This window comes from Panicum hallii, chromosome 7 (genome assembly GCF_002211085.1).
Source record: "Panicum hallii strain FIL2 chromosome 7, PHallii_v3.1, whole genome shotgun sequence".
Classification (NCBI taxonomy): Eukaryota; Viridiplantae; Streptophyta; class Magnoliopsida; order Poales; family Poaceae; genus Panicum; species Panicum hallii.
In genome coordinates, this window is record NC_038048.1 from 37174638 (window position 1) to 37187620 (window position 12983).

Below are 12983 nucleotides of genomic sequence, written 5' to 3' on the forward strand. Positions count from 1 at the left end.
TCTTGATTATTAGCAGGCCTGGTCTTACTCATGCTCGTGATTTGTGAATATGCATGGTTGGGCTCTAATCTGTTGCATAGAGTAGCATGTGTAATGAATCGTGCTCCTACTTCTCACAAAGAAAAGATACTATACAAAATAAAGCTAAACTTACAAGTTCTTAGAGAATTAACAAGAAGATCGAATCTAGAAGTGCGCATATATTTCATGTTGGTCATCTCCTACTATATGAGTGGTCTTATATCTCTCTAGGGTCTAGACGTACAACAACTGGGATAGTTACTGACAGATGTATTCGGATCATCGATCAATCAAGAAATACATGCGTCAAACTAATCACTGAAGTTCTTTAACTAGAAATAATAGATCAAAGAAAGATAAATCCACATAAGTAATAATGAAATATTACATGAACAGAACAAATCCAAAACAAAGACTGAAAAGAAATCAATCAACATAATAAACGAATCTTGTTTGCACAAATCTTATATAGAAGACTGAACGGGAACATGTAGAGGTAACATATGTAGCATAGCATGACATACTCTTGCACAAGTACGTAGATCCTAGCTGGAAAAAAGACGGAGTATTTCGGACCAAGACGCTTGATTCCCCAAAGCCATGGCGCAGCAGTGTACAAAAGAAGCTGAAGAGGAGCTAGTCTGCTGGAAGAAGACGACTGAAGGAGAGGAGAACTGCACCGATCTGATGATGGCTTCTTGACTCACATGAGAGTAGTAGTACCAGAGCAGATCAACCACGCCATCATCATGCTCCGTGCATCTCCCTCTCGCTTTCTGTCACGCCTCCCCATCTCTCCCCCCTCCGCCGCCGGCCCCCTCGCACACGCCGCCCCTTCTCTCTCCGCTCCCGCTTTTCTCATCGGCTATAGCTTCTCCGGCCTCTTCCGCTTGGAAGTAGGTGGAGGCGACTCTTGAGGTGCGGTGTGGCAATCATGGCGGCCGAGGGCCCGAGGGGCTCGGGGGCAGCATGATTGCATCTTGGAAGTAGCAGGGGGAGGAGAGGCTGCAGAGGCTCCTCGCATCACATGGTGTGGCATGATGGAGGCACACATCTCAGCTCCGCTAGTAGCCGCACACACATCTCCCTTGGTTTATTGGGCTCCTCGATTGGCCTCGCTGATCTTCTTTCTAGGGGTCTCTTCCCCCTTCCTCCTATAATGTGATGGTGACGGCAGTGGATTGTGATGGAGTTTGGCCAATCTCCAAGGCTAGCTAGGGCATTTCTATGGCCAGCCTTTGGCCTTCCCTTGGAGCCAGTAAAAAAAATGCAGAACAGCAGTGATAAACCTATCAAGTATTGGTAACTCTTACAGATGATGTTTATTTTATTACCATCTGTAAAAGCTAAAAAATGGGATATATTATTAGCCATATATGCATGCTACAAATTATAAAGGTAATAATTTCTACAACTCTAGTTCTCCATGCTAATGAAACAAAGGGCATATGACGTAATTCAAAATTTGGGTAGTGAAAAATCATATTTTTACTTGTATTTTTGATAGTGCAAATATAATTTATGAACAGTACAGATCGTACATATAGTCTTTATTGAGTGTGTGAAAAATCCATATCATCTTCCAGGGGAACATTAAATGAGGCCTGAATGCCTGATGTCTTAATCCTTGTAGTCTTGTAGATATATGACATAAATTTGTTATCTTGATTAAAGTCAACGTGAGAGATGTGTAGTCTGAACTTATTTTAAAATGTTATAGTACTTGCATTATCTACAAAATAGGAATGTGTTTTACACTAAAAATCTGGTTTCGTCTTTTATCAAGTACTAAAATATATTGGATTGGTGTAGCCCTAAGATCCTCAATATGTTTCAATTTGCCGAGGTAAATGAATTACTGACCACAAGAGCTTGAAGCGACGAGATCAAGCTAAAAAATAATGGCATGACTATTTTTTTAAAAAAGTACAAAAGTCAAAAAGGAAAAAAGAAACGGCAAAGTTAACAGGTTGCTTTTTGTTTGAGAATAAACTACACTGGTGGTGCAAGGGGAGCAAAGAAAGAAGGGGGTAGGTGGGGTTTCTGTGTTTGGTTGGTGGTTGGTTCTCAATGCAAAGATGTGTTCCCTGGCCTCCGGCTTCTCTACCATGCATGAATTCGGTGGTGCGATATGCATGCATCTACTAGACTAATTTCTGTAAGTCATATGTTAATCAGTCAACGTTGCATACAGTGTATATATAGACATGTTTCTTCAGTCCATTATCACTCCACATCAGCATGAGTCTTCCCCAACGACATGCATGATCCTCTTTACAGAAAACCATTTTTTGGAGTAGAAAACCATTAGATTCTATTACATTGGAAATTAAAACTTATACATATGTTGCCACCAAAATTTGGTATTTTTATGGCCGATGGAGTAATATGGAAAGAAGCCGATAAGAAAGTTTTATTAGCAAGGACTGTATGAAAAAAGAAAAATTAGAGTCCGTGCATCTTAATGATTCCTTATGATTCCTTTTCTTAATGATTCCTTATGATTCCTTTTAGATATTTCTTGTTAGGCAAGTTTTGTATCAGCACAGGGTATAAATATAAGCCTCGGCTATTGTGAAAGTTATCTCTCGATCAATACAACACAACTTTCAGTACATCGCCACCCTCTTTTCCGAGATTTTCGTCACCAGCGGAAGTTGGCACATGACGCGGGGCGGCATCGCTTTGATCTTCGGCGAAGGGGTAAGTCCTAAGTTCCCCTGGCCCTGGCAATTGTATCGGCTACATTGGTGCTGTTCAAGGCTGCATCGTTTCGATCTTTTGGATTGCTCTCGTTCAGTTGGTATAATTGCCTACCAGTTATTGATTCCTATCAAGTTTTGTAAGGTTGCATCGTTCAATCTTTTGCTAGATCTAATAGAATCATGGTTATCTTAGCCTTGTTTAGATCTATGGGCTTATATCTTTTAAATCTATTGCTTAGCTGCTAGCAGAATATTGATTTCTTTATTGAAAGCATCAGATTAGTTCTCATCAGCCGATAGATTCTTATCTTGATCTTATTTGAGCGTTTACTGCACGTGTATCTTGTTGCAGCTAGATCCATTGACTTGTAGCCTTTAGTTTATCGTCCTGCTGCTAACGCTGTCTCAGTTAGGTCCAATCTGATTGATGGTGATAGTAGATTAATTGCTATAATATAGATGTTTAGTAATCGCTTCAATCTCATCGGACTGCTAGCCGATGGTTTTTATCGAGGAACTAGTCGATAAGTTATCTTTACATCGAATTCACAGAGAAGATATGTTATAATCGTCGAGCCTGGATTTAATGTTCTATCAATATCGGCCGATTGGTTCGTATCATTATTTATCTGTCAGGACATGTAACCGATTGTTTAAGATCCTATCAACATCGGCTGATATCGGCCCATTGGCCGATCGACTCTCTGGCCATCTGATTATCTATCTTATTAGTTGCAGGATCAAACTGACTGGCACATCCGAATCTCAAGAAGAGCTAAGCAAATCTCCCAGATCAGAGTGTTGCGCGCGAGGATCGTTATCGGCCGAGCGATTTTTGGCGCCAACAACGTGTTATTCTTCATAAGCTTGCAGAAACTATGACCTCAGTGGCAGTGCTTCAAAGAAAGAAGAAAAGAAAACCTCTTTCCAAGCAAGATACAGCTGCATGCATCGTTGGTTTCTACGGTGAAATGCACCTCTCTTGTAAGCACGCCGAACACACGTCACATGTGACATGGCCGGCTAGCTAGCTGTGATGAATGCGCCTCTTCCAGAGATTACAGGCCGGGAAGGGAAGGTACTGCCAGCGCTGTATGTTGTGCATGGATGCTACCGCCTTTTTTTGGTGATGGGGGAATCATGGGGAAGGTATGCACTGTGCACTGACTGGAATGTCATGGTCCGGGCACCGATCTCCCCAAGATCTTCGAGCTATGAGTACTACTGTCCCTTCAAAAGATTTGGAACCTTGAACTGCTATGATCAACACCAGCTACCCTAGGCTACACAGCCGCGGGAGTGAATGCATCGGCGCTGTGCAGAATTTGCTTTTCCGAAAGCCGGTGAAAAGCAGACTCTGCTCCCACTTCGTTCTTGGTTTCTGTTTGTTGGTAACCAATTCTACCATTTGGGCTCTGTTTAGTTTCCACCCGTAAACGCAAAAAATCCGTAAACGCAAAATTTTTAAAGAAATTTTGCTAATTTGAAGTACTAAATGAAGTCTATTTACAAAACTTTTTGTATGGATGGGCTGTAAATCGCAAGACGAATCTAATAAGCCTACATAATCCACGATTTGCAACAGTGATACTACAGTAACCATCCGCTAATTATTGCTTAATTATGGATTAATTAGCATCATTAGATTCGTCTCGCGATTTACAACCCATCCATGCAAAAAGTTTTATAAATAGACTTTATTTAGTACTTCAAATTGGTAAAATTCCTTTGCAAAAAATTTTTTTGCGTTTACGCCTGCCGAACTAAACACAGCCTTTGGTGTAGCTTTTGGTTAATCTGTGAAAAAAGCTGAGAAATAAGCTGCGCCAAGCTGAACTGTAGGATGTTCATCAACAAGGTTATTGCACTACAGCTTTTTTTTTCCAGCGCAGGAATTTCACCCAAAAAAATGCAAGTACTGGCTTTTTACCGGAATAAACTCATAAAACTTGCCACCACAGAGATCATTTTACCAAAAGAAACAAATGGCGTATGATTGGTCCGAGTCCCTTCTCTTCTCCGATCCGGAGCAAGTGGAGACGCTCAGCGCACTGATTCGATCGGTCCCTGCTGCGGCGCTGCAAATCCATGCATGGAGCCAGCAGCCCAGCAGTGTCCCCTGAAGCGAAGGCAGGCGATGCGCAGGAGCTCATGGCCCGGTCACCTGTGATTCCGGGGATGTCCCCGGCCGAGAGCATTCATTTTCATGTGCCCGGCTGATGACGGATTGTCTCGTGCTGGCTGTTACAATGCCCCATGTGTCGAGCGGCATGATAAGCTGGCAAGGGGGAGAGGAGATCGCGAGGAATAACTGGTGGGGCACACGGGCATCCGATGCGGCTGCTGGTAGGAGCTCATGAAAAAACTGAACTCGTTTGCACCATCTAGGAATCTCGGCCACAGAAACTATGAAAAAATGGTCGTCATCTAGCATGAAGGAAGAAGTGTTTCGGTAGATTGACCCGTGTAGTTCCTCCTGGATGCATGTCACGCAGAGCATCTTGTTTCCGGACACGGTAGAGAAAGACCATCACGCATTTTGTTTGATCATGAACGCATGATGTGCCGAGCACCATGGTACCCCGCCTAGGGTCTGCTGGGAGCCCGGCCTCGCTCTCGCCGATCGGCCACATCATGCAGCTGGGGTTGCGACTAGTGGATTGAGATTGATTCCCTTCAACCCAACTGAACCTAGGGTGCAGTCTTTTTAGAAGTTTTACCTTCTTTTCGTGCGTCTCCCCGGTCTGCCGCCCGGCCGTCTGCATGTCCCAGGCAGGCAAAAGCGATCTCGATCCATGTACAGCAACTTGCTTTCGCACCAGGCCGAGAGACAAAAGGCGTCCCTTTGTCCTCTTGCAGGGGCAAAGCGTCAGGTTGGGGGAGAAAAGGAGCCTAAAGCCGTGCCCATGGCCTTTCTTCTTCTTTTCAGGGCAGCAAGATACGGTTTTATACTGCACGCACCGCACCAGAACAGCCGCATCTAGCACGTACGTACTTGAATATTCACGACTCCGATTCTTTCTTGCGTACGAGAGGTAGTAGTAGTACTAAAATACTGAGAGCAAGAGCCCAGTTCAGGGTAGCTGTGCAAGCCTGCAACGAAGTGCGAGCTCGACCCCAGACAGCGGCAGCTTGCGAGAACAAACCTCTCGTTAGTCTCGTAACACCACATGACGAGGCGCAGGATTTTCAGCGCATGGTGTGGCAAATTTTGTCACTTGGGTCTACAACGGCAGACGACGGAGAGGTTGGACACAATTCTGTAGCCAGGAGGAGAGCTGGTAGTAACAGCTTAGCCATGGTGTCGGCAGTGCCGAAACAAATCGACAGGTCATGTAGCACCACTGCTCTTGACCGCCCGCGGTCTGCAACCTGCAAGCCCAGCAGACGGCACTACAGGGCTGTTTGGAGTGCCGCCTAACCCGCCACGGCGCGCCACACTTTTTCCGCCGCAGGTGTGGCGGCCGTTTTGAGCGCCACAAATTAGGCAGGCCGTGGCGGGTTAGGTGGGACTCCAAACAGCCCCTACATTTTGCCGGATGTTAGCCGCTGACGAGTTTCTGAGGCGCCTAGGTATACAGCAAGATTGGAGTAAGATCTACAGTACTTGGCAGAAGATACGATAGTACAGCTAGACATGCCCATGTCTGCGTTCTTATCTGCACAACGCACAAAATCCTGGAATGGATGATTGCATCAAGGGCCCCAAAAAAAACGAGAAAAAAGGGGAAAGATGCGCAGTCGCCAACAACTGCGACGGCAACAAACAAATGCATCGACACTTCGACAGCATGAGCACAACTACGTCAGTGAGCAGGGTTCCACACCTTTGCTCTTATGCAGCTTCAGTTCTCATTGCATTTATGTCCTCTATACGAGTATGATCCATTTATCCACGAGCAATGATTGCACGATCCTTTTTCAAAACATGATCTGTGGCGAGGTTACTCTGGCGTCCAGCTATCCTGACTCTCGCCAGGGAGCAATCCACACTCTAACCGGATCGCCTCCAGGAGCTGAGGCGATATCACCTCCTTTTCTTCATCTGTACCATTTTCCTTTGAGCTTTTCTGGGCCACTTCTGCTCCCCAACCTCTGTACAAAATCACTTTGTTTGTTTCTTGCGACACTAGAACCGATCCTGTCGCCTCCTGTTTACATTGTACGCCAAAGAAGATCAGATGAATTCGGGTACACAGGATCTAATTATTCTCTATTACAAGTTACAAACCTCCAGTTCTGTTATCAGCTGCTGGATTGGAGTCCCATCCGCTCTGTTCTTTATGTTCACAATAGCAAGAGGATGCTTCTTGAAGTGTGTTTTTATTGTTTTCGCAACTCCCGTGATGACATTATTCCTCCCTAAGACATAAATCAGATGCTTAGCGAAGCATCTTAAAGTTAATGCAGGTAAAAACTCGGATAAGACCAAGAAAGATACCTATGGAAAGTACTGGCCGTTTCTTCATTTTAAGCGCTTGCTTCCTCAGCACAAGCCTTTCTTTATTTGAGAGTGGTGTTGCTCTCAGAGGCAAGAGAGGATCAGATTTCACATCAAATTTTGGTGCATCCACATCTTTTGAATCGCCTTCACTATGACTATCTGGATCAAACGTAACAGTAGAGCTGTGCTCGTTTTGCTGCAACATCAGTTCATCGATATCAGCATGGAGCAAAGACATATGGTGGGAAAGCAGACAAACTCACATGTCTGTTCAGATCATTGAATGAAACTGCACTAGATCTCCTGGTCAGGCATGGACTTGCAGTCAATGAAGAGTCATCTTCAAGTTTGGTGAGACAGACTTTGCTCTGTAATAGTGTGCAGTAGCCACATTAGCTATTGTAAAGGACCAAACTACAACGTACAGATTTCATATGGGAGAACTATTGACCTGCATATCATCGTCATCCAAAGGAACTCCAGACTTTGTTAAATTTAAGGTTCTATCCATCACAACTGAAGCGCACTCTTCAACCTCTGGCTCTGAACTCTTGGGAGCATCTTCAGGCACTTCCTTGACCATTTATATGGAAATAAACAAATAATCAGGCATTTATAGAATATACTGAATGGCAATTGAACTGCATTCAAGTTCGAATATGTTATACTTCGTTTTTCTGTTGTAATGTTCCGGAATTGACACTAGGACCATGAATGGTCGTTTTATAGTAGCTGGAATTCATCTGGTCCCTCAAGTAGTCAATATTCTTTGACAGATTAAGCACATGAACCTTCAGGGACTGAAATGAACGAGAGAAATGATTCAGAATATCAAGGATATTAGCACAAGAGACTCATAACAATACAACAGATATAAGACGCACCTTACAACGCTGGTTTTCCATAGAACGCTTCAAAGCATCCTTTTTACTCAACAAAGTTTTTGGCCTGAGAGTTGATGGCCTCTGGTAATTCTTTCCTCTATATACTATAATAGCATGTCCTTTGCTCACTTTTTCCACTGCCACCAAAATACCACCACTCTCTGCCACTAGAGTTCGAGCAGCATATTCAACATCTTTAAGGCTGTGTTCTTTACAGATAATCTTGACAAGTTCTCGATACTTCCAATGAAGATGCATATTTTCAATAGTTCCATCAAAAACTCCTCTCCTCCCTGCAAACCAATTAAACAAGGTGATTGAAAGACCCAAAAAATGCAAGTGGGAAGACAATTCTGTGGAGAAACTACAAGATTTTTCCATTGCCCTAGATACACAATATAAACTTTCCCTAAAGATAATCTCTGTATTACATGTGCAGACTTTATATTAACTATCTGGAACAAGGAAGTAAGATATGTTCCTAAACCAGTTGTGCATCTTGTTAGGTGCCCTGACAGGGATAATGCTATTATCCTTACAATAGGTTGTGTCCCACCTCCCTCTGGCTCTGTTTGGACGGGGGGAGTTAATTGCTATTGCTGGTAAAGTGGTAACAGACACATTGTGATGTATAGGATTGTACGAAACTAGAAGTTTCCCAGGTGATTCACAAGAGACGAAAGAATAGTTCCAAATTTTTGCGCTTCAAGCAACAGAAAACCACATAGGACCCACCCTGTCAATATCAGAACTGAGAAATGATCAGAACAGATTGGAATATTGTTTAGTATCCACAAACTCATTACAGTTCTAGATATAAAGATTTAATATCAGCCTTTCAACCAGATAATCTAGTTAAAGCAAAGAAATGGGTAATCTTTTTGTTTGGTATGTAGAGACTGGAACAAGTTTCCATTTTCTAAAACAATGACTGTGATCAGAACAGAAGTGTGCAGTACAGTGCAATGTTTGAGGAAAATACCCACCTAGCAGCAGAAATTGTTTCATCTTCAATCCAACTTTCCTCAACATGTACCTCTCCTCTTCCGAGATATCCTCTCTAGTTTCAGCTTTTGAAGGCTGAGATGCATTTTCTAGTTCTTCAAGAAGTCTTTCAGCCCTCTCTTTCTCTGCTATGGCCTGAAAATATTTGTATATATGTTTACTCAGACAGCAGACATAAAAGGAAAACAAATATGATAGCTGAAAGCATACCTGAGATAATCTGGTCTCCACACTCTGGGCCACAGTATTAAGAGATTCTGACCTACTCTCTGGAACAGACATTTCCTCCTCATGAATGTGTACAGGGACATCACTTGATACCTTCAGTACAGAAGCATCTTGAGCAGGCGTGCTTTCTTCAGTGTCAGGCTTGGGCTTGTAGATTGTAGAACCGCCCAACTTTCTGCGCTTTTCTATTGCCAGAGAGATAGCTGGGGGGAGGAAATCTTTCCCTCTGTAGAATACAATCGACTCCTTATCCCTTGATAATAGGGTTCCACCTGTCAATCCCTGGAACATTTATACAAAAGGTGGAATTTACCATTCAAATTTTGGGAATGGATAATGTAAGTACACTGAAAAAATAATGAAAGCTGGAAGTTTCACGTAAATTAGGATAACACCAGAGACTAGCATATATCTTTCTGATTTCTGATCATATATGGAGGTGATGAACAAATGCACAAAAAGCAAAGTAAGAAGCATATGCAACACTCTACATCCCCATATCTGATGATATGTGACCCAAGTCAAACTCTATGCCAGTTTTGCCAGAACATTGCAGGAGCACACAAAAAATGTACTGTATGACTGGGCATTGGGCAATGACTCGATTAGTACCTACCTACCTTTAATTCTTCAGTGATGAGTTCACTATCAGTGTTGTTTGCATCTCTCTTGATTGCAATCTTTGCTACCTCGCATCTTTCCCATAGCTTGATCATGGATGCAGCCAATCCTTGAAGGTTACTGCTTCTTCCTGGAAAGTGGACACAAGAAAACTAATACCAGCAATCCTTATCAATATTGTCAAAGACAAGAGGAAAAAGCAAAGTACCAAACATTACCAAGTGCATAGTGGAAGGGCAAGGGATGAGCTAGTCTCCTAAGGATAGTCATTTCCCTGTCTGTTAGCTTAGGTGGCACACCAGAAGGAAGAAGGCGAAAAGGCCTACGGTATCCTGGCACAATAGCTGGTAATAAATCAGCATCCACTGGAAGGGGATCATACCCCCACCAACCAGAAAACCTTGGCCCCAACCCATCCAGTAATTTATCAGCTTCCTCTGCAAGTTTGACCTCCCCAGGCAACTGTAATCGAAACTTATTTTGAGAACCAACACCAGCCACTAAGGATGACCGATCTCCAGGACCAACGTTACCACCATGATCAGCATGAGTATTTACGTGCAATCTTGCGTGCTGTTGATTTGGAGCTCCAGTTCTAGTGTCCAAATTTCCCTCATGTGTACCAAAAACAAGCCGTTTGGTAGATAATATTGGACGAGTTGTATATTTCTCTCTGCTTAAGCTCTGGCTCAAATCTCCTATGGTATGGTTCTTTCCCTCTCCTGCACTCCTCTGTTCTGCACATGCTATAACAGGATTCTCACTACTTTCATAACTGCTATCATGTTGAAAAGTATTCTCATCCTCCTCCCCACTGCTACTCAGCGCCACTGATCCTATACCAAGATGTTCATCCTCATCCTCAGAGCTGCTCTGCTCTGATGATTCTTTGTCAAGAAGACCATCCATCCTTTCTCTGTGATGGAAGTAAGGATACTTATAGTCGGTTCCTCTATATAATATGATTATACTCCCAGATCTCCAAATGACTAAGCCTCCAGTTTTCCTCTATCACCAAAAGGAAACAGAGCATGTTGAACTGTCAAATGCAAGCCAAGATAGTTGGTTCTAACTATGCACTATTTCTCTCCTATGTTTCATTTGTCCAATTGAACTTGAAATGAAATCTACTTCAACGATGCTATAGTTTTCTGAATGCTAATACACTAGTACATCCTTATCATATAACTTGAAAGTCATCAACAGTATTTTAACCAGATATTCTGCTCATTTCTTCTTACTGACAGCTTCACACCAAGATTTTGTGATCATATACTGAAAACTCAATTATCCTATCAACTCGGGAAAAGAAACTTACAGTGGCGTTTAACATAACCAAGCACCATAATATCAAGCAACACCCTATTTTACTAAGCGTGTTACCCCAGGAAGATAATGACATGATTCCGGATGCCAATTTTGTAGTTGGACATGCACAGCCAGAAGAACAAACATTACAGGGAGCACTCACCTCGAGCATCTCGTGCGTGCGCCTCATGTTCATAGCCCAGACGTCCTCGAACCTGATCTTAACGACCTCCGTGTTCCGCCAGCGCTCGTGTATCCCGTTCACTATCCCCTCCGTGATGCCCGCCTTCCCGACTTTGAGCCTCTTCCTCACCTTGATCCCGATCCCCTGCAGCCGCCGCAGCTCGTTCCGCGGCAGCGCCAGCTCCGCCGCGGACGGCGGCGCCGAAGCAGCATCCCTCCCGCGCCCCCTCCGCTGCCGCCGCGCAGCGGAGCCGGCCTCGCCATCGGCAGTGGCCCAGCTCGGGTCTAGGGTGGAGCCGACGCGGTGGCGCGGGAGCTGTGCCGGGGTGGGCACGAAGATCTCGCCGGCGGAGGGGGCGTCCCCGCTCGTGTCCGGGGCCGGAGCGGGGATCTCGGAGCCGGTCTCGAGGTAGCCGAGGCTGCGGAGCTTGTCGGAGATGCGGCGGAGCGCCGACTTGCCGAGGAGCTCCGGCGAGGGGGACGCGGAGGCGGAGGCGTGGACAGGACTGAGGCGGGCGCGGGGTTTGGAGGCGGAAGTGGCGGGGAGGGAGAGGAGAAGAGGGGAAGGGTGCGGGGAGAATGTGAGGAGCATTTGTTTGCGTGGGAATGGTGGGTTGGGACTTGGGAATGGAGGGAGAAGACGGGTTTAACTGCCCGTGGCCCGTGGCGGGCTCGAGGGAGGATAAGGCGTCGAGAGGAGGGAGGAGACGGAGCAAGGGGATGACCGGTGCCTCGAGATACGTGTTGTCGAATGACGCGTATAAATCCTCGTGTTGCATGATCAAGAGTTCATGTTATCGTGTGCCACTCCATACCCGATTCAAAAAGAAAAAAGAAAGAGTTCGCCTGCGTACAGCTTCAAAGAAAAGTTCTAGGGCGCATAGAAAAGAGTTGGCGTGTTTGAGGTCATGCCGTGGGGTTCTAGATGCCAGTTACAAAGATATTTTACTCTAATTTATCCTAGGTTAAACTAATCTAGCTTTGATCAAATTGCTAGAAAAATATAATAATATCTACTCAAGATTAAAGTTGTCCGGTGCCTCGAGATACTAAAAAATGTCAAGACATATTTTATGATGACCTGATACAACTAATTGGATACGGTGGATGTTGATTTTTTCTATAAATTTGATTAAAGTTAAAAAAAAATTGATTTAGGATAAATTAAAATAAGTTATAATTTAAATAGATATAATATTGCCTTAACATCTTGTTAGCCTAGCTAAACGATGCATCGGTAATGGCGTTAACCTGAGCTCCTGTGACAAAAGAGATATATGAAATAAGTCTCTAGATAATTTATGTTTTTCAATGTTTTCTAATATTAATTATGCTCTTTGAGATTTTGCTAAAACCTCGGAATGGAGCACTAAAACCATAATTTGACTCTTATGGAAAAACCTAGAAATGTGTTACAATACTTAAACCATAGATAAAGACTACTTTGTAATTATTTTTGAAAAATTTGAGCGTATTCTAATTCCGCTACATATATTTTTTCCCTTAAACTCATTCAGATTTGTTTAGTTCTAATTTTACCACACTGTCTTGTTATACTTTGTAAAGTACTACATACATTTTCAA

At 43.8% G+C, this 12983-nt stretch overlaps 1 protein-coding gene across 1 annotated transcript; it reads right to left on the minus strand.

The window, feature by feature from the left end:
- Positions 1-6302: 6302 nt before the first annotated feature.
- LOC112899893 (CRM-domain containing factor CFM2, chloroplastic) lies at positions 6303-12087 on the minus strand. The gene is made up of 12 exons (XM_025968545.1): positions 11380-12087; positions 10127-10916; positions 9908-10038; positions 9270-9569; positions 9041-9194; positions 8055-8347; positions 7839-7970; positions 7622-7744; positions 7434-7538; positions 7168-7366; positions 6958-7088; positions 6303-6877 (listed from the first exon to the last, which is right to left on the minus strand). The coding sequence occupies exons 1-12, from the start codon at positions 11989-11991 to the stop codon at positions 6671-6673; spliced, it is 3177 nt and encodes a 1058-aa protein (XP_025824330.1). The 5' UTR covers positions 11992-12087; the 3' UTR covers positions 6303-6670.
- Positions 12088-12983: the final 896 nt, after the last annotated feature.